Source organism: Pelobates fuscus, chromosome 1 (assembly GCF_036172605.1).
Source record: "Pelobates fuscus isolate aPelFus1 chromosome 1, aPelFus1.pri, whole genome shotgun sequence".
NCBI classification, from domain to species: domain Eukaryota; kingdom Metazoa; phylum Chordata; class Amphibia; order Anura; family Pelobatidae; genus Pelobates; species Pelobates fuscus.
The window spans coordinates 415,376,307-415,398,315 of NC_086317.1; the positions used below are offsets into that span (position 1 = coordinate 415,376,307).

Below are 22,009 nucleotides of genomic sequence, written 5' to 3' on the forward strand. Positions count from 1 at the left end.
CTTCTCAGGTTCAAGCTGATAAATAGGCTCCATTCAATAAGAAACATCATTTTTCTCCAAATTCTCCCCTGCAACTAAACTAAATTGAACCTCTACCAATATTCGACAAAGGGATTTATTACCCCTAGTAATTCTGTAAGCACCTTTCCTGCACTTCCTACAACCATAGATGTTTACATTGGGTGGTTCTATGGTACTATTCAAATTGAATAAAGCACATTGATAAGATGAATCCAAAGGTAATAGAAAGCCAATGATCTTATGTTAAAGCTTATCATTTATTTTCCAGTGCAATAAGAAATTATAGTACCGCCAAAAGACAGCAAAAATACACAAAGGCAACTCATAGGCAGCTATTATAATGTTAAGCTTAACGCCTATGGGCAGACATTGTTTATGATGTAGCGCCCTGCCTGGTACAATACACATCAAACTTAATATTCTAGTTTGCTGTCAGTAAGTTACACCTGTTTCTTTTTGCTGCCTTTTGGGGATTCTGTGATTTTAATAATGCACTGGAAATTAATATTACGTTTTAATTCAAGATGTTTGGCTTTATGTTATGTCTGAGTAATTCATTTTATGTGCTTTGATTGGTTTTCGAGTCTCTGATGGCGTGCTATGAGTAAGAGCTATTTCATTCATATCATTATGTTCTGCGCCTAAATTGGTCGATACTACAACGAACTGTGAGTCAAATATATACCTACAACTATTACACCGATTTATAGAAATTACTGGGTATATTTTATTTCTGCTGTGCCATTTGCTGTGATAAAAAAAGTATTTGATGCCATGCTGGGTTCCATAACAGAACAAGGAGAGCTTGATAAAGCATTTCCGTCAAACTGCCAAAAATGTGAATGTACTATTTGGAAGCTGTTTGTATTGTATGTCAGTTATGTTGGTGGTTTTATCACCAAGAAAAGACGTAAGTTATCATTATGTAGTGTTTTGTGCATCCAACATTATTTCAATAGAAATTTCAAATAATTACGTTTATTATCCTCAATCTTGATTTTAGGCCAGACATTTTGAAGTCTGAAGTTCTCCTCCCGAAAGTGGAATCTGTTCTGTCTCCATCAACCCCTTCTGGTTGCCAGAAACTCCCTCCTTCACCTGGACGTGGCCGGCGTGGAAAGCCACGTTACCGCAAAGCAAAAGACATGGTTAATTTGAGAGCGGCAGTGACCACAGATCCCACTCCACCAAGCCAGACCCCACCACGAGACCCTCACCCTCTGTCTTCTTCCAGCCCTGATCTGTTATGTACCCCTCTGGAGGCAGAAGCTCGTAGGGGAAGTCAGAGTGCAGAATGCTCTCCTGTTCGTTCTCTTCCTGGACCTCCTAGCCCAGACTCTCCTTCAGGACGGGCAGCAGGGAGCAGAGCATCTAGAGGGGGGCAGCACCTGACACCTGCAGCAATGCTGTACAGAGCAGCCGTCACCAGGAGCCAGGTTGGAATACACAACATTCTCAAGAAAGATACATAATGTTCTAAATGATAATAATGAACACGTAGCTGTTAAGGCTATTAGAAATGACATCAACAAACGTAAGCCACCAACCCATTCTTTGTCGAATTGTTCAAATACCTTGCAGCTCATATTAAATAAGCACCTCAGTAAATATACTTTATAATTATTTAATTTTCCTTATTTCTTGACATTTTTAAAGTCTAACAAGACATATGCAGGATAACTGATGGATAATATTTTCACGATTGATTGATTGATTGATTAATTAAATCAACTAGGGATGCTGAGAGCCTATTTGCTTGTGACAGTATTTGCTCATTTTGCTAAATGGAACCCTAACACAGCTCCACTAACTGACTTCATATTTCTTATTATTAGCCACCAGGAGAATGAATGACATTTGGCAGATAGAATGAAGTGTCAGACATAGGCATTCCCTCGGATTCAAATTAAAAAGAAACAAAAGTAATAGACAGGTATATAACGATAGAGTAGCTGCTATATACACTATAGGGTCCCTAGTAACCTACAAACAAACAAGTAGAGCAGTGACAATATAGTGTACAGTACTCAACAAAATGATACAATTCCCCCACAATTTTATTGAATCAAGGTCAATCTTTAGCAGTTCCACAGCAATATCCGTTACCACTTCTAGTACTTTTTCTTCTTGACCAGCAAAAACAAACTGATAAGATTATAAAAATCACAATATTTATTAATAAAAAAAGTAGAATAAAATGGTTAATTCAGTTTGACATAGAAAAGAATCCAAAGTCCACTGTGATTTTTGTGTACTGGAACACAACATTTATTCCACCGCGACACGTCTAGTCCCAGGTTTTTGATGATGTCAGTGCATGTCCTTCCATCCTAGTGTGATTAGAAGCCACAGAAAACCCTTGACCAGAAGTGATCAATTTTAAGCACTTAAAGGATAACTATAGTGTCAGGAAAACAAAGCGGTTTTCCTAACACTATAGTGCCCTGAGGGTGCCCCCACCCTCAGGGTCCCCCTCCCGTGGCGCTGAAGGGGTTAAAACCCCTTCAGCAACTTACCTTAATCCAGCGCCGGGCTCCCTCGGCGCTGGTGACCTCTCCTCCCCCGCCGACGTCAGCGGAGCCGAATGCGCATGCGTGGCAAGTGCCGCGCGCATTCAAAGTGTCCATAGGAAAGCATTCTTAATGCTTTCCTATGGACGCTCTGCGCGATGGAGGCGAAATGTGCCTCCAGCGTCGCAGATGCGCCTCTAGTGGCTGTCCGGAAGTCAGCCACTAGAGGCTGGCTAAACCCCAAATGTAAACATAGCAGTTTCTCTGAAAATGCTATATTTGTATCTAAAGGATTAAAACCTGAGGGACCTGGCACCCAGACCACTTCATTGAGCTGAAGTGGTCTGGGTGACTATAGTCTTCCTTTAACATTGTGAGCATTCTTTTTTTCAATTTTTTTATTAAATAACACATTCTTATTTTTTTTTATCAATTTGATCTCTTGTATTCCCTGGTCAAGAAGAAACGTACCAGGGTAGAAATGTAGCACCAAAGTCCTCCTTATGAATATGAGATGTTTATTCCTAAATTAAGCAGGTGTTCCTTTATCATTTTATACAGGGTGCAATAATGTTCCCTTTCTCCTTTTTTTAATATGTCCATGTTGAAATATATTGTGATTGATTGAATAATATTTTAGGGAAATTGTATCTAAATGGTGAGCTCTGCACACTATAATCCTACCATAATAAATCTCTGATACGATAGCTGTATATTACAATGCCCATAATCTAGAACGAAAGGCTTTAATGAACAAGGTCACCTGTGTATTGGTTTGAATATTGACTCAGAAAGACCAGTCATGCAGATAAAGGCTTTCTCTTTGTCTTTTAGAAGCGAGGTCAGTCCTCGGAGGAAGAAGAAGGTGAGGTCGACAGTGAACTGGAGGTGGAAAGGAGACAGAGGTAAGGCTGTTCTGTGTGTCTCTGTAGAATAATGCTAACCATATATCTTGGTAATAAATACTTTGTCATTTCTGTCATGGAATAGTCCTGTTTTAAAGTGCTCAAATTGTCATCTTCACATTGCACTCTCCAAACAGTGAGCAAATGTATATATGGAAAGAGACTTAACATTAAATGTACTTACACTACATGTCCTGTCTTTGGCACCGTGATAGTACTAGTCTGTTGGTGACTGTATAACTAAATAAATCATCTCTACATGCTGTTGTGCCAACTGACGTGGGCAGCAATAGTGGATGGGCATATACATATGCAGCCATGTCTATCCATATATAATGGTAATCTAAGAGAAGGTAAAAGAGCTCTTCGAGTATAAATATATATTTTTAATTATTATTTTTAAACCTTAAATTCTCCTTTTATGAATTACACCTACGGCATGGTTCGTGTTCCCTAACTGTTCTGAAACACGTCCAATAAACTGTTTGGGATGCACAGTAGTACTGACAAATATAGGAGTATCCATGGTTATTATATTATTCATTTATTGCATATCCACACTTCTTGCCCCAGCTCCTATCTGAATCTATGCCTCCCTTACCCCTAGTGGTGACATTTAAAATAGCACCATTCTGAAATGTAGTTTAATGACAGTATGCTGTCAGTGTGATTTTACTATTAACATTTATTTAGCTCTGAGATATTCCTCAGCACTTTACAATTAAAGAAAGGGATATTTAGAGGCGGAGAAGGCTCCTTGTCAAGCAAATGAGAACTTGGAGTTAGGCAGATATATTAATTTAGGTGTCTTATCCAAGGACACTTACTGGTGAGGTGGTCTGACCTGATGTTACCACTCCTCTAACCAGCCAATATTTTAAGCTCATCATTGTGACTGTGATATTGAACATGACTTATGTCATCCACATGTTTTGAAGGTGCCTTTAATGGTTATTAATGAACATTTCCATTTAGTATTTTTTTTTCTTAAGTCTTTAAAAGTATACCATGTCTTAAAGCAGTTCTGCCACTTTCAGAGGCTTTGCAAAGAACACATAAGGCAATATGCCTACTTGATGTGTGACAGCCATGGATGAAAGGCTAATGGGAGATATACTCACCTGGGTCTCCAATCATCGACATTTCTATCTACCTTATAGGGACACTGCTTTATTGTCTGGCGTTTCATTCTCTAGGGGCCCATGTTAAAATACAAATCAGAATTCTTTGGAAAATTCTTTGAGACTATGGGATCCTCCATAGAACTTCTCATGATTCTTTTCCAAACTCTGTCACTATCGATAGCTGCTGAGATATTGCAAAAGTTGATAGCAGAAGCTCATATAATGCTCCATCTCTATCAAGCTTTGTCAGCCATAAACCCTACTTGCTTTTATTCTTTTTCAAAGGAGTAACAATTTTTCAACTCTTCAGAGCCATCAAGTCAGTCCTTATGAAGTTATTGTACAGTCCAAACATTGCCACTCATTTGACTTTTACTATCACTAGGTGCCTATATCGGCTGGTTTTCTTACATATCTTTTGCGATGAGGTGCCCTGCCTTTTTGACTGTAATTCCAATGTTCAGTTTTAGAGCAGGTCCAATTAACTTTGTGCTTTCACCCATGCAGATGGCAGACGAATATGTCTCAGCATCAGTCCCCCAGCTCAGAAAATTTATCAGATGGTGAAGAAGGAAATACTACTGATCCCTCACATAGTGTGACCCCTGATGTGCTGAGCACCAACACTGATGAGCGCCAAGATGACCGATCCGAGGATCTCGTGTCTCAGAGTTCTGAACCTCCACTGGACCTCTTGACCCAATCTGATGGCCTCTCTGAAAAAGAAGCTGTGGTCCAGAAGGTGAAAACTCAGCTTAGCAACGAGCAAACCGCAGGAGAGGTGAGGTTTGGGTTGGAGAGATTTGTAGAATGTTGCAGTAACAAAACAGTTCATACATGTATTTTGAAAATATATCATAATTTATTAAATGTACATCTGTCATTTTTCAAAGTATGCCGTGTTTACTCTGAATTTTCATAATTCTTCTGTAACAAAGTTAATACAAACCAAGCTCTGCCCAGCTAGGTTCCTTTAGATCTTGGGGTTCCTTCTAGATCTCTAGAACTCTAATAAATGTACATCAAAAAGAGGGCCTCTTGGGACCGATTCTATATACTCTACCATTCTCTTTGTAATATTAACCTGATTATTGTTTCTTCCACAGAACGTCGGCCTCTACGATGACTCTGACTGCGACAGCACCGAACTTGACCATTCGCTGGCCGCAACAACCTCATGATGCCAGTGCAGAGATACCTCCCTTGTATATAAAGGAAATATTTATATAAATATTATCTATAAATATAATACATAATATGTGAATAGACTGAGCCACACCTATTCCTATGGTCCCAACACATCCAGCGCGCACACACACACACAATCCCCTCACATCTAGCAGAGGATCAAAGTTTAGAAGCACTGGAATGATAGCAAAAAAAACAATTGTTACCTTAAGGCAGCCAGTGTCGAGAAGACAACATTCTGGCTGCTACAGGGAAATGTTTGCACTGGCCGTAAAGGAGTTAATGGGTATGAAGTGGACTGTTAACCCCTTTCTGAGTAAGTCTACATAACACATTACTGTTTAATCTCATTGTGCAGGGAAAGGTTCATCTTTATAATACAGACAGGGAATTGGAAACCAGTGCAGCTGCTAAAGGCACATGTTACAATATTAACCGTTGCAGAGCTGCAATTAAATGTGCCCCCCTTCATCACGTCTACCGGGGCAGATTTTTGTTCCATATGTGGTTAGGAGGTGCATAGAAACCACAGGGATTTGTGAGTGACCTTCAGGGAATAATAATTAATGAAGATCAGGGGTGCCCAGACGTAGATGCCCAGATGTTATAGAACTACAACACCCATGATGCTTTGCATGCCTTTAGAATAACAAAGCATCATGGAAGCTGTAGTTTTAATGGGGATCTACCTTTTAGACACCCCTGCTGTAGATCCTCTGGCAGAGTGAGAATTTGACATACAGCCAGGCAGCACTATTCACGAACCTCCTAACAGTACATGGATCTTAGCTCTGTCAGGGGAAACATGGCCAGGCTGGCTATTCAAGTTACATTTTTCTTGTCCATTTAGACTGCTAGAAGGGCTTTAACAATGCATTCTGGGTAATGTCCAATGTCTTAATACTGAGGACTGTATATCTATTGTTAAATCAATAATGTAGTATACTACAGGTCTAGCAACACAGCTATTCAGCTTAAGGCCTCAAGATGTCATGGACTACATCTTCCATAATCCTTAATTTTCAGCGCAGGTTAATCCTACTGCCTATTTATGCAAGCATGTGTTTTGTTTTTTGTTTTTTAAATGCATGCTTCAGGGCTGTATTGGATAAACTGAAGCCTGTAAATTGCCATTTTACATTTTGCTGCTTACAGCCCTGTTGTATGTGTTTTCTTTTAGGCATTCCAGGATACATAGGTGATATAGTCATCTTACATCACCTCTGCAAAGGAACATGGGAGGTGTAGTCAAACTGCAGCCGATGAGCTGCAGTTGAATAGCCGTGTATGTAATAACATTTTCATGCAGTCAAAACCAACTTGTAAGCCATATCTGGGCTACAGTAACTTTGCAGTAATAGTGAGACTTCAACTAACAAAAAAGCTAATTATGAAGTATTCCCAAATATATGTGTAAATGTTGTGATTACTTGATACTTAATACTTAGATTCAAATAACATTTTAAGAATACCTCACATTTTGGGCTGTTTGTGATAAAAGAAAATGTCTTTACATTTACTCTCTTGAACACTGGAGAAGAACATTAACAATTAACATGGAAAACAGAGCATTGCATGTAAACTAGGCTATATTGCTTCAAGGTGACATTTACACATATATTTATTATACAATTCTGTCTCAGCAAAATGCTGTCTTAAGAACTTTTTACGAATTTGAAACTTTCTGAGTTTACTGACCCAGACAAGTGACCCGTTTAAACCCGGAATGTTTCCACCTTTGTAAATATTTCCTATAAAATCCCTTCTGACAACCAGGGTGCTAATTATTTTAAGGTGCCCACTACCGAACGCTTTCCCTGCACAAAAATGTAAATATAGCAATCCTTTGAGGTTTGTGTTTGCATGAAAGGGTTTACAGGAATAATGCTCCTCTATAACCATTCGCAGTGGAGGTCGTTAGGAAATGTATTAATGGTGCTACGCTCTGTAGATCTGGCCTGCATGGAAGGTCCAACTGGAATCCATAAAATATTTCCATTATGGGGTTTAAAGAGCACTCTTCTGAACATGTTAAACAGCAGATTCAGTACAAAGTACTGGTTGCACATTGAACCCCTGGATATTGTTGCTTTAAAAAAAGCAGATGTTAAAATAGAGCAATGTTCTGCAGTTCTTTTCGTGCACAGAACAGGTTATCAGAGAAATTTTCTACAAAGGGTTTCAGGGAAGGTGCGTCTCCATATACCCTACAGTGTGCTATGCTATGGCTCAAATTAAAACACACTTGAAAGTGTCCGTAACCTGAGTAAAATATATGTCTTCCCTTTGAAAATGTTATATATATATACATATATATATATATACACACACATGTATATATATATTTACATCAATTAATCACTCAGCCTTAAAAGTTGTTACAGTGGAACTCCCATCACCCTAAGCCAGACTGCCGTTTGCTACCATTGATGGGAGTTGCAGTTTGACAATGCCTAGAGGGCAGTAGGTTGCATGACCCTTCCCTGGAAACAGATCTTAAAGAAAGAGCACACAGTAAATGGTGCAGTTGTCACAACAGCATTGATACCTTGACCCACGGGTGGCTTATGCAGGGTAATTTCGTTTTAGCAGATGCCTTACTCTGATAGGAGCTGCATGAAAGGTAGAATTGTTGTCTGCACATTACGGACGGGGTTGTATTCACTATGGGAGCATAATCATCACTGGTTGATATAACAACAAACCAGGGTGTGTATATCCATGTTAATAGAATCCGTCCGTTTGTGTCTAGTACTAGAATACCCTTAGAAATAATACTCATCAATGTATCTTGTCCCTCTTGTTACTATTCCAAACCTCCCAATACCCACTTATCCTGTTGTAACTAAACAATCTCCCTCTTTCTTGTTTCACTGTAGTATCTATTATGCCTAAACAAACGTTGATTGGATATGTTTAGTTAAAATATATTTTCACAGATATAATCCATCTATCAGCTCATCAGATTAAGAAATTATCATACCGGTACAGACTGATGTTCAAGACATGGGAGCCCATTGGAAGATAGCCCATGTCTCTTTATTTCCAGAACAAATGCAACTATTGCCATCAACATAGTTTACTTTAACAAATAATCTTCCGTTAAATCTTTAGCTGCCAGAGTAGCATTGCTTGTCTCTCCATTTTCGAGACAAGATAAACTGGTGGTTTCAGGGTTAAAAAGAATGTGCATTAAGGGAAGCTACAGATTTACAGAATAAGGGGACTTATCTTGCTGATTTACTTATTGGGAGCCCATTTTTCTGGTACATAAAGGTGGGTGTATGCTGTGACTGATTCTCGTGATGGCTGCCAATTCGATTAACTGCAGAATTAAATTTTGCATTGGAAACCTGTTTCCTTTTTTCCACAGTATAATCCGGCCTCTTTCGTTTAAAAAAACAACCATGATACAATAGCTAGAATTGACATTAAAGATAATGAAGCCTGTTAATTGGATGCCTGCAGCTATATAACTCTGAAGTTATCCAATAAACAGAATGAATCCGTCTTCTGTAACTTTACCATTTTCAGCTAGATAGTTCTCCTTAATCTTTAGGTCATAGTACCCTTTTCCATGAAATAATCAGACCAAAGACTATATATATTTATATTTAACACTATACAAAAGCTGTAGAATAAAAATTTAAGGTTTCAACGCTTGATATATCAGAGGTTTAACAGATGTTACAAAAATCTAGCTGGTCTCATTGTTACATAGTACATAGATTGATCCAAAAATATGACACCCTTGATTTACCTAACTTTACCACGCTTGAAACATTGACATTGAAACATTGACAGATTATAGTGTATAATATGGAAAGAATTAATTTTATTTTATTTTTCTTTAGCTGCAAGTCACAAAAGTAAAAGTTATCACTTTCATTAGTACAAATGCACCACCAATCTGTTATACCAAATGGGTAGAGAGGGTCATGAATTCGACCAGTAATAAAACTACAAATTCGAGCTATAAGCACCAGAGCCATAACTCTTCCCAATTCTAGCTTTTGCAGTGGGGTGCAGTAAGGAACCGAGGCAATGAATTTACTGGTAGTGAGTATTCGCCAACTGCATCTTATAACTTGCTGCCTGTCTGCTGCACCTTGTCTTGCACTAGTCAAACATTTTTTTGCTGCTTGAGGAGTTTCCAACAAGTTTATTCCAATTTAAGTAATTGTTACACACTGCCCATACGGCTGACCTCCTGACACCTTTCACTCACAGTGCTATTCCATACCTACCATTCTGGTGCATTGTAGTGTGTATGTATTGCGATAATGGCAGGACTTTGGTGCTGCTGGCAACTGACCCTGCACATCACCTATTAAAAAAAACAAAGATTTTGTATTTAAAATAATAAAGGCTCTTGTGTTTTATTTCTATTTATTTTTCTATATTCCCTTTGTGTGTTATACATTCATTTACGTGATGATATTTGAAGAGTTTGCGCAGTCAATACTCCTGGAGCTGAATACACTGGAAGATATTTATAAAAGTGTTACAGTCAGAAAAGTGGGGCATAATTCTAAAAGCGGAACAGTCACCAATGGCAACCAATGGAATTAGCTGGAACATTCCTTGGTTTTAATTTTTAGAGCTGTGCCCCACTTACCTTTGGCAACACATTTCTAAATCTCCCTGTTTGTTTTAAAACATATTGATGGGAGGCTTATTGCTACAAGTATGACTGTTTATAAAAATTCCAAGTGAATTTATTGGTTACAAGAAGGAATATCCGGGTCTTCCAAACATCCATTTTTCCCAATGCCTCCCAATATGTGGTGTCTGTTTCTGCTTCGCTTGATGGATTCCATGACATATGTCTTTCTTCCATTGACCACTGGGAGATCTTGTGGCATTCTGTGAGACTCTCTTCTCTATAACAGACATGAAATCCTTATGTAAATAAAGACCTTAAAAGGTTCACATTTAGGCCTCCCATGTATGACTTTTAAAGCATTTAATCCTTTCTTATTTCTGTAACAACTTTTCAACGATTACGGTGATTTTAAAAAGATAGAAAAGGGAAAACTGCTTAGAGTGTGTCATAATTCCAACATTTCAAATAGAAAAAGAAGTACACTTTCATTTTAGGGGTGTTGCCAGGAGTGTGCTGTTCTGAAATATGTTGTATTAACAATTTATGCAACTAAAATTTAAACTGAACCCATTACACTATAGTCACCAAAACCACTTAATGAAGCAGTAATGGTGTATAGATCATAGTTACATAGTTACATAGTTGAAAAGAGACTTGCGTCCATCAAGTTCAGACTTCCTCACATTTGTTTTTTGCTGTTGATCCAAAAGAAGGCAAAAAAAACCCAGTTTGAAGCACAATTTTGCAACAAGCTAGGAAAAAAATTCCTTCTTGACCCCAGAATGGCAGTCAGATTAATCTTTGGATCAAGCAGTTATTACCCTACATTGAAAGATTATATCCTTGAATATTCTGTTTTTGCAAGTATGCATCCAGTAGCTGTTTGAACATCTGTATGGACTCTGATAAAACCACCTCTTCAGAATTCCACATCCTGATTGTTCTTACAGTAAAAAACCCTTTCCTTTGCCTTAGACAAAATCTTCTTTCTTCCAGTCTAAACGCATGGCCTCGTGTCCTATGTAAGGTCCGGTTTGTGAATAGATTTCCATACAATGGTTTGTATTGGCCCCAAATATATTTGTATAATGTTATCATATCCCCTCTCAGGCGACGTTTTTTTAAACTAAATAGGTTTAAATTTGTTAACCTTTCGTCATAGCTGATATGTTCCATTCCTTTTATTAATTTTGTAGCCCGCCTCTGCACCTTTACTAGTGCCATAATATCCTTCTTTAGAACAGGTGCCCAAAAATGCACAGCATATTCAATATGTGGTCTTACCAGTAATTTATAAAGAGCCAAAATGATATTCTCGTCCCGAGAATGAATGCCCTTTTTCATGCATGACAATACCTTACTGGACTTGGCCACTGCTGATTGACATTGCACATTGTTGCATAGTTTGTTGTCTATAACAATTCCCAAGTCCTTTTCGTGTGTTCTTATCCCTAATTCGCTTCCATTAAGGGTATACGTTGCTTGTGTATTCTTTACGCCGAAGTGCATAACTTTGCATTTTTCAACATTAAATTTCATCCGCCATTTGAGTGCCCAGTCCCCCATTCCATCTAAATCCCTCTGCAGCAAAGTAATATCTTGCTCACATTGTATTATTTTACAAAGTTTTGTGTCATCTGCAAACACTGAAACATGACTTTCAATGCTGTCTTCAAGATCATTTATAAACATGTTAAATAGAAGGGGTCCCAGAACAGACCCCTGAGGGACATCACTTGCCACCTCTGTCCAGCTTGAAAATTTACCATTAATGACAACTCTTTGTACTCTGTTTTTAAGCCAATGTTCTACCCAAGAACAAGCATTTTCATCTAGACCGATTTCCTTGAGTTTGAACACTAATCTATTGTGTGGAACTGTATCAAATGCCTTGGCAAAATCTAAATAGATCACATCCACTGCAACACCCTGATCTATACTTCTACTTACTTCTTCGTAGAACGCAATCAAGTAAGTTTGACATGACCTGTGCTTCATAAAACCGTGCCGATTTTTGCTGATAACCATGTTCTTTTCAAGGAATTCTTGAATATTATCCCGTAATAACCTTTCAAAGATTTTACCAGCCACAGAAGTTAAGCTCACAGGTCTATAATTTCCAGGCAAGGATTTTGAACCCTTTTTGAATATAGGAACCACATCTGCCATCCTCCGGAACACTTCCTGAAAGAAAATAATCTTGAAAGATTAAATGCCTCTGAAGTCTCACTGCTCAGTTCTCTGTCATTTAGGAGTTAAATTACTTTTGTCTCTGTTTATGCAGCCCTAGCCACATTTCCCGTGGCTGTAACTGGCACAGCCTGCATGAAAACAAACTGGTTTCATTTTCAATCACATGTTAACTTTAAATTTTTTTATCTACTGCTCTGTAAATTTAACTTTAATCACTTACAGAAGGCTACTGCAATGTCTAGCAAACTATTAACAGTGCCGAAATTCTAAATCAAACACACTGTGCAATAAAGGAGATGTAAACATTAGATTACGCTTTACAGGAAGTGTTTAGGAAGGCTACGTAAGTCACATGCAGGGAGGTGTGACTAGGGCTGTATAAACAAAGTGATTTAACGCCTAAATGGCAGAGAATTGAGCAGTGAGACTGCAGGGACGTGATCTATACAGCCAAACTGCTTCAATAAAATAAAGTTGTTTTGGTGACTATAGTATCCTTTTAAATCACTCCCATATACATTGAAAACACCATATATCACAAAGATACATGGCATATTCAATGTAAAATATAACGATTTTCTCAGTTTTCCTCTGTTCCAGGGCTGCCATCTTCATGCTTAGCGGGTGTTACTCTTCACGTAACACCCACCTCCAGACCATCCTCCACTGCTGCTCCACTCCACCACTGTTCTTCTTTGATTTGCCCTGCTTGGGACACATCCCCAAGCAGGGCAAATCTCATTACTGACGTCGGCACACTGACTTCGAAGCCAGTAACAGAACAGAGTGACATCACGGCATCCCGTTCCTATGCTTCCTAGCCAGCTCTAGAAGCTTCGGCTAGGGTGTTTTAACAGCAACCGCAGTGCATGCGATTGCTATGGGAGGAAAGCAGAGGGACCTTCTGTGGCACCTCGAGGCATTGACTGACAGCTGGGAGAAAAAACTATTTTTAATAGGTTTGTCTCATAATTTATACATTTGCTAGCACAATATATAGATGAAATCTCATGCTTGATCTAATGAGCATGAGTTGTTTGGGGCATGAGAGGTGCGCTTTAATTCAGAACAAGAACAATGTGTTTCCATAGACTGATTTCTAAACACTTTTATTGACATTAGAAAGTAGAAAAGAAAGCAGGACAGAAGGATTTGTGTCCAAAATAGGGACGCTTCAGCGGTATGGTATATGTTGTTCTGAATGTAAGACAGAAAATTGAAGTAAGTCCAATCTACATCAATCTGACAAGAAGTCTGGAAAGTAACATTTAAAGAATTGGTTAAATACTGATTTGTTGGTAAACTGGGCTTAGAACTGGGCACACACGGCTGTGACGATACAGCTTAAATATTGTCCATGGGTATTCTTTTTACATAACTTGCACCACTAAATTGCTCCATTAAATGCTAGGACTCCTCTTTGGTAACAGATGCAGGATATACTGAGCTGATATCTGGTTGCTATACAATATTCTATCCATCGAGTCTTCTGGCAATACTCTTATTCATGCCCGCACTGGCCATCGGGCACACAGGAAAAATGCTAATAGAGACCCTCCCTCCGGTGGGCGGCTTCCCATCTGAGGCAGCGAGGGAGCTGTGATCGCTCTGCTCTGCTCCCTCGCGCACCGTTTACTGATGCTGGGAGCCGGAATATGACGTCATTCCGGCTCCCAGCATCAGTAGACAGCCTGAGCGGCGCGAGGGAGCAGAGCAGAGAGATCACAGCTCCCTTGCCGCCTCGTATGGGTAGCTGCCCGCCTCACAGCAGCTCCACTGGACTGGATCCTCCAGGTAGGGAGGCTGGGTGGAAATGTTTTAATTACATTATGTAGTTGTGAGTGTGCATATGTCTGTGAATGTGTGTGTGTATGTCTGTGAGTATTTATGTGTGTGTATGAGTGTGTATGTGTCTGCTAGCGTGTGTGTCTGTGAGTGTGTTTCTTCGAGTGTAAATGTGAGTGTGTGTATGTGTCTGTGAGTGTGTGTGTGTGTATGTCTTTGAGTGTAAATGTGAGTTTATATGTCTGTGTGTGTGCCTGTGAGTGTCTGTTAGTGCATGCGTGTGTCTGTTAATGCATGTGTGTTTGTGTGTGTCAAATCAGTGAGAGTCTCTGATTGTGTGACTATCAGTGTGTCTGACAATGAGTGTCAGTGTGTGTGTCAGTGTGCGTGTGTCTGTCAATGAATGTATGAGTGTGTCAGTGAATGTGTGTGTGTCAAATCAGTGAGTCTGTGTTTGTCATTGAGTGTATGTGTGTGACTGTAAGTGTGTATCTGCCAGTGTGTGTCTGTCAATGACATCTGTGTGTCTGTCATTGTGTGTGTGACTGTCAGTGTGTATCTGCCAGTGTGTGTCTGTCAGTGAATGTATGTGTCAGAGTGTGCGCTTTTTAAAGGAACACCACAGAATCCCAGACCACTTCAGCTCAGTGAAGTGGTCTTGATGCAGTATCCCAATTTCTTTAACCCTGCAAGTGTAATTATTGCATTTTCTCAGAAACTGCAATAATTACCTTGAGGGGTTAGCTCCACCTCTAGTGACTGTCTGCCAGACAGCCACTAGAGGGACTTCAGGGTGGTTAGGCGACCAAAAGTCGTCTAATTGATGCTGGACGTCATCACGCTGTGCATGAGGATATCAGGCGTCTGCTAAATCCCCATTGGAAAGAATTAATACAATGTTTTCCTATGGGGATGCCTAATGCAAGCGCAGAGAAGGAGCTTGACCCAGCGCCGAAGGACATCAGCACTGGATTCAGGTAAGTGACCAAAGGGGTTTTAAACCCTTCAGTGCCGAGGGGGGCACTATAGGGAACTACAGTGCCAGGAAAACAGCTTTGTTTCTGTGACGGTCTGAGAAGGTATCACCGTCTTGCATATCCTTTTCCCATAAAATAATACGCCAATAATCCACAGGTTCCAATATCGCTGGTGTCGCATAATAACCCACACATGAGACAAAGCTTAATGCTGGGACAACATTGGTTTAATGAGAACACAGGCATTCAATTCATACAGTGTATAACTCCTCCTCTGAGCCAGCGAGATAATTGAGTTTAGAGAACCATTGCAACCAGTTTGCCTTAAAGGAACACTATAGTCTCCTAAACAACTTTAGCCTAATGAAGCAGTTTTAGTGTATAGATCATGCCTCTCAGGTTTCACTGCTCAATTTACTGCCATTTAGGAGTTAAATCACTTTGTTTCTGTTTATGCAGCCCTAGCCACACCTCCCCTGGCTGTGATTGACAGAGCCTGCATGAAACAAAAATTGGTTTAACTTTCAATCAGATGTACCGTATATACTCGAGTATAAGCCGACCCGAATATAAGCCGAGGCCCCTAATTTTACCCCCAAAAACTGGGAAAACTTATTGACTCGAGTATAAGACTAGGGTGGGAAATGCAGCAGCTACTGGTAAATTGCTAAATAAAATTAGATCCTAAAAAAATTATATTAATTGAATTTTTATTTGCAGTGTGTGTGTATGAGTGCAGTGTGTGTATATGAATGCAGTGTGTATATGAATGCAGTGTGTATATGAATGCAGTGTGTATATGAATGCAGTGTGAGTGCAGTGCGTGTGTGTGAATGCAGTGTGTATATGAGTGCAGTGTGTGTGTGTGTGTGAATGCAGTGTGTATATGAGTGCGTGTATGAATGCAGTGTGTATATGAATGCAGTGTGTGTGTGTGTGTGTGAATGCAGTGTGTGTGTGTGTGTGAGATGCAGAGCCTTGGTGGGGGGTGGGCATTTTAATATATTTTTTATTATTATTATTTTAATTTTTTTTGTTATATTATTTTTTTTTTATTACTATTTTTATTATTGTTGTATTATTATTATTTTAATTTTTTTGGTATATTATTAATGTATTTATTTTTATTACAATTAGACATTTTTTTGTCCCCCCTCCCTGCTTGCTAGCGTGCCAGGGAGGGGGGCTCCTTCCCTGGTGGTCCAGTGGGATTGGTAGTTCAGTGGGGGGGGGAGAGGGGTGCTGGCAGAGCTGTACTTACCTTTCCTGCAGCTCCTGACAGCTCTCTCCTCCTCCGCGCGGTCTGTGCAGCTCCCTCTATCAGCTCACACTGTAAGTCTCGCGAGAGCCGCGGCTCTCGCGAGATTTACACTGGGAGCTGACCGAGGTGCTGAACGGACGGCGCAGAGGAGGAGAGAGCTGACAGGAGCTGCAGGAGAGGTAAGTAACATCTCTGACAGCCCCTGTCTGTATTATGGCAATGCAAATTGCCATAATACAGACTATTGACTCGAGTATAAGCCGAGTTGGGGTTTTTCAGCACAAAAAATGTGCTGAAAAACTCGGCTTATACTCGAGTATATACGGTAATTTACCTTAAACACTTTTATCTCCTGCTCTGTAAATTGAACTTTAATCACATACAGGAGGTTCTTGCAGGGTCTAGCAAGCTTTTGACATAGCAGGGGATAAGAAAATCTAAATTAAACAGAACTTGCAATAAAGAAAGGATATGTTAGATTACTTTTTACAGGTAGTGTTTAGGAAGGCTGTGCAAGTCACATGCAGGGAGGTGTGACTAGGGTTTATAAACAAAGGGATTTAACTCCTAAATGGCAGAGAATTGAACAGTGAGGCTGCAGGGGCATGATCTATACACCAAAACTGCTTCATTAAGCTAAAGTTGTTTTGGTAACTATAGTGTCTCTTTAATTTCTCATCAATTTCTGTATGTTGTGCACAGCAATGTGGACTATTTTTATCCTAATAAATAAAAGAATAGAATGCAATGAGTGATACTTTATATAATGACCTGTTCACTGCCAGAAATCAGTATTGAGCAATCATGCAAATAGTTAAAATTTCTGGCAGAAGTGCAGTTATCCATGTAAACAAAATTCTCCAAAGCAATTTACTTCAATCTAATTATGTTGCCACCACCATCTAAAGACAAGTGGGAACAACTATAATTACCTGATTAGAATTAATTAGGACCAGAAGAACATAGAATTTTCTTTTAACAATAACAAAAAACATTAGCTGTAAAGGTGGTTGATCCTTTACATATTTTTGCTAATTAACTGAGTTAGAAAAAGAACATTTAATTTATGTTTGGCATTACCTACATAATTAGGCATTTGACTTCCAATGCTCTCCAAATATCACAGCATACATCTTTTCGTATAGCTTTATGGTATTCATATAGCTAATAGCCATAAAGCAGGTTACAGATTTATTTCAATATCAGTGTCTGATCACCACGAGAAAACTAGTTTACAAATTGAATACTCAAGATATGTTATGTCACTGCATTTCCCTTAATACATTGCAATATTGTCATCATCTGACTGTGTAGGTGTACTTATTAGTATTTAGGGCCCCCACCCGCCGCTGAGGGGTGGGGGCCAGGGGGGAGGACACCACAACCCCAAGAAACGCCACTCCATACTACGCTGGGCCCACAGCCAGAAAGCAGATATTCTCTTGATCCAAGACCTCTCATAAGCACTTCCCACTCAAGAGTAAACACTACATCCGCTCTTTTCAGCACACTCACCGGACATGAAAACCAAGGAAGTAGCAATAGTATTCAAATCCTCCTGCCCCCTCTCTGACATACAGGCATTTCCAGACAAATCAGGGAGATTCCTGACGATCACAGGCAAAATCGGCCTACTCCATCACCTCCCTATACGCACCCACAACCCCAGACCAGACATTCACCACAACATTCACCATAATAGGCGGCGATTGCAACGCAACCAACACGCCAATACTAGACCGCTCCACTAGACCCACTGGAGGAACCAGACCCTTTACTAACGACACCCTCTTTTCCCATTTCCGGAACACACATAACCTCCTGGACATCTGGAGGGCTCAACACCCCTCGACCCTAGACTACACATTCTATTCCCACCCCCACAACTCTTACTCCCGTATTGACTACTTCCTAATTTCCCCCAACCTCACCACCAGAGTCACACACACCTCCATAGGCAACATCACATGGTCGGACCACGCCGACATATCCCTAACCCTCTCAATCCCCAACATGACCAGACCATGGACCTGGAAACTAAACCCGCAACGCCTTCACGACAAACTAGTGACTACAACCCTTACAAAAGACCTAACTGAATATTTCAGCCTGTACGAGCCCTCGGTCGCCTCGCCGATCACCCTTTGGGCCGCCCATAAACCCGTTATCAGAGGTAAACTCATAGCCAAAACAACACAACAAGCGGCTAATGGAAACAATAACTGAAATTGGCCGCCTAGCCTAGAAAATCTCAGCCTAGAAAATCTCCACAAAAAAAACCCCCACTAACAGCAGTTAGAGCTCTACTCAAAAGCCTTTCCCTCTCAGCAACCACTAACGCACTCACATGGACAAAACAAAAATACTATGAAAAAAGCAACAAGGCAGACTCTATGTTAGCCAAGAAACTCAAAACCCTGACTGAAACAAAACAAATCCGCACTTCAGATGGCACAATCAGCGAAATCCCACATAAGATAGGCAAAACCTTTCAGCAATACTTCATAAAACTATACAATCACACACCCGACCCCCCCTCTGAACTCATCCACTCACTTACAGACGACTTTCTCCAAAAACTCTCCCTCCCCTCACTTAACATCGAAGCCAGAGCCCTCATCTCCGCAGAAATCGAGCCGGAAGAACTAACAGCAATATATCCCCTAAAACCTAACAAATGCCCGGGACCAGATCGACTTACAGCCATCTACTACAAAACCTTTAGCAACATACTCATCCCCAGACTCAAAAGGGTCTTCAACGCCATGCTGTGTGGTGAGCCGCTACCCCCAGACATGACCCAAGCCAACATCACACTACTACCAAAACCAGGAAAAACACATGATGACCCAGGCCACTATCGCCCCATCTCCCTACTAAACGTGGACTTAAAAATAATGACTAAAGTCATGACCAATAGACTGAACCCCCTTCTACGACAACTAATCAACTCAGATCAAGTAGGCTTCATCCCACACAGACAAGCACCAGACATCACAAGAAGAACAATAGACCTAATATGGTACGCCAACCACAGATGCCTCCCAACAATAATACTCTCCCTGGACGCAGAGAAGGCGTTTGACCGCCTCCTCTGGCCATACCTCTTCAAAATCCTCAACAAGTTCGGATTCCCATCCGAACTTCTCCAATTTGTACAAGCAATGTACCACAAACCCACCGCTCAACTACTATATCCCAACACAACCCCCCCTTCCTTCCCAATCCTAAACGGCACAAGTCAAGGGTGCCCTCTCTCCCCTCTCTTATTCGCCCTATCCCTGGAGCCCCTTCTAGAGACCATACGAAAGAACCCACATATCAAAGGGTTACAGGTCAGGGACGAAACATTCAAACGACATACTCCTAACCTTAACCAACCCCGAACCGTCCATAACAGCTCTCCAGACGACACTACAAGAATACTCAACAATCTCGGAATACCTCATTAATGCAACCAAATCTGACTTATTACCCCTCAACCTACCCGACAACGTCCTTAACGCCCTAAAAAGCAAATTCCCCTTCCACATCAACCCAACAGCCATCAGATACCTAGGCCTTCAACTCACCAACGACACGGCCTCCCTATACACGGCCAACTACCCCCCCCATTTCGTAAAGCACACAAAGACCTCCAACGCTGGAAAACCATGAACATCTCCTGGCTAGGAAGAGTGGCCTCTGTAAAAATGAACCTCCTCCCCAAATTCTTATACGCCTTCCAAGCTTTAGCCATTCCCTGCAAGAAAACCAACCTCAAACACCTACAGACTGCTATAGATCAATTTATATGGAATGGCACGAAAACCCCAGGTACGATGCTCAACCCTATATGTACCCAAGCCCTCAGGTGGCCTGGGCCTTCCCAACTTTTTGCTTTACCAACACGCCTCCCACCTCGCACAAATCCAATACTGGCACCTCTGTCCAACTCACAAACAATGGGTGGACCTAGAGACCATCCCTCCCAATATATGTGGCTCCCCAAACAGCACAGACCACTGCCACCCCCACCTCACCTGCCATCACCTACTCCCTAGACCTCTGGGACTGACTCAGCAACAAATTCGACATATCCACAGGTCTCTCACCGCTTACCCCTATCCTTTGCAACAAGCTATTCCCACCAGGACTAACCCCACAACACTACGCACACTATGAGGAAAGAGACATAGTCAGGCTAGGACATCTGTACCCCAACGGCAAACTGCTACAATACACTGAAATCCCCAACTCTGACACCCTAACCTCCTTTGACCATTTCCGATTCCTCCAACTCTGCAGCTTCGCCACATCAGACACAATCCGCTTGGCAGCTACCTCACCTCTCACCGAGTTCAAACGAAAAAGCCAGATATCCAATCTATACATAACACTAACCACACACCACTCCCAAGTTATTCTGCCATACTTCTCAGCCTGGGAAAAGGATCTTGGACCCCCCGACAACCCCACTGACTGGTCTGAAATTTGGACATCAATTAAATCAATATCGATCTGTGTCACCCATAAAGAACAAGCATACAAAATGCTTTTCAGATGGTACCTCACCCCCCTACGCCTCACGGCAATGAAACGCACTTCCTCTAACTTCTGCTGGAAACAATGCGGTGAAACCGGCACCTTTCTCCACTGCTGGTGGAACTGCCCGCAGCTAGTCCCCCTATGGAAAACCATACGTCCCTCCTAACCAGACTACTAAACAGACCAGTCCCCCTAAACTCCTGGGCTCTCCTACTCTCAAAACTCATTGAACCCTTCACCGCAACGAAAACAAACTCATCGCCCGAATAGCCCTAGCCACTCGCAGGGCGATAGCCGAAACATGGTCCATCCCACACAAACACAGATCCACTACAAAATATCGGACAGTATTGACATGGACAAACTAACAGCACAAACGCATGACACACCGAACTCCTTCCATAAAATTTGGGACCCTTGGATAGAAGGACATGCTTCCCTACCGTGGTAACACTACAACAATCCCGCGCCACCGCAACCACAACTTCACCCCAGAACAAACCACAACAACAAAGTCCGCATACCCACTCCCTCCCCACCCACCACCCCTCCCAAGAGATGGAGGATCCCAGGGGGGGCAGCGACAACAACCCCCCCTCCAATGTACCTCCCTCCCGACACCGTCCCACCCCCTACTCCCCCACTCACCTCCCACCGAAAAGGAACAATACGACTGGTAAAGCCAGCTCCCACTCCTCTGGCATATTTCCATTACCCTTCAAACATGCAATTCTAAAAATGCCCAACCTTGACCCTAACTCCCCATCCAACTACTGCCCTATGTCGCTACTGCATTTTGCGTCCAAGATCCTTGAAAGACTTGTGTATGTGAGATTCACAGACGTCCTCAAGTCCAATTCTCTGCTCGACCCAGTTCAGTCTGGCTTCTGCGCTAAGCACTCTGTGGAAACA

At 41.1% G+C, this 22,009-nt stretch overlaps 1 protein-coding gene across 4 annotated transcripts in view; it reads left to right on the top strand.

Annotated features, from left to right (window-relative positions):
• MAP3K12 (mitogen-activated protein kinase kinase kinase 12) overlaps positions 1-10,109 on the top strand; it is a 142,131-nt gene extending 132,022 nt beyond the window's left edge. For all 4 annotated transcript variants that reach the window (XM_063428456.1, XM_063428455.1, XM_063428458.1 and 1 more), the window contains exons 11-14: positions 1,025-1,457; positions 3,366-3,436; positions 5,068-5,341; positions 5,667-10,109. In XM_063428456.1, coding sequence (XP_063284526.1) covers positions 1,025-1,457; positions 3,366-3,436; positions 5,068-5,341; positions 5,667-5,741 — 853 coding nt within the window. In that variant the 3' untranslated portion in view covers positions 5,742-10,109. The remainder of the gene's footprint in view (positions 1-1,024; positions 1,458-3,365; positions 3,437-5,067; positions 5,342-5,666) is intronic.
• The last annotated feature ends 11,900 nt before the right edge of the window (positions 10,110-22,009 follow it).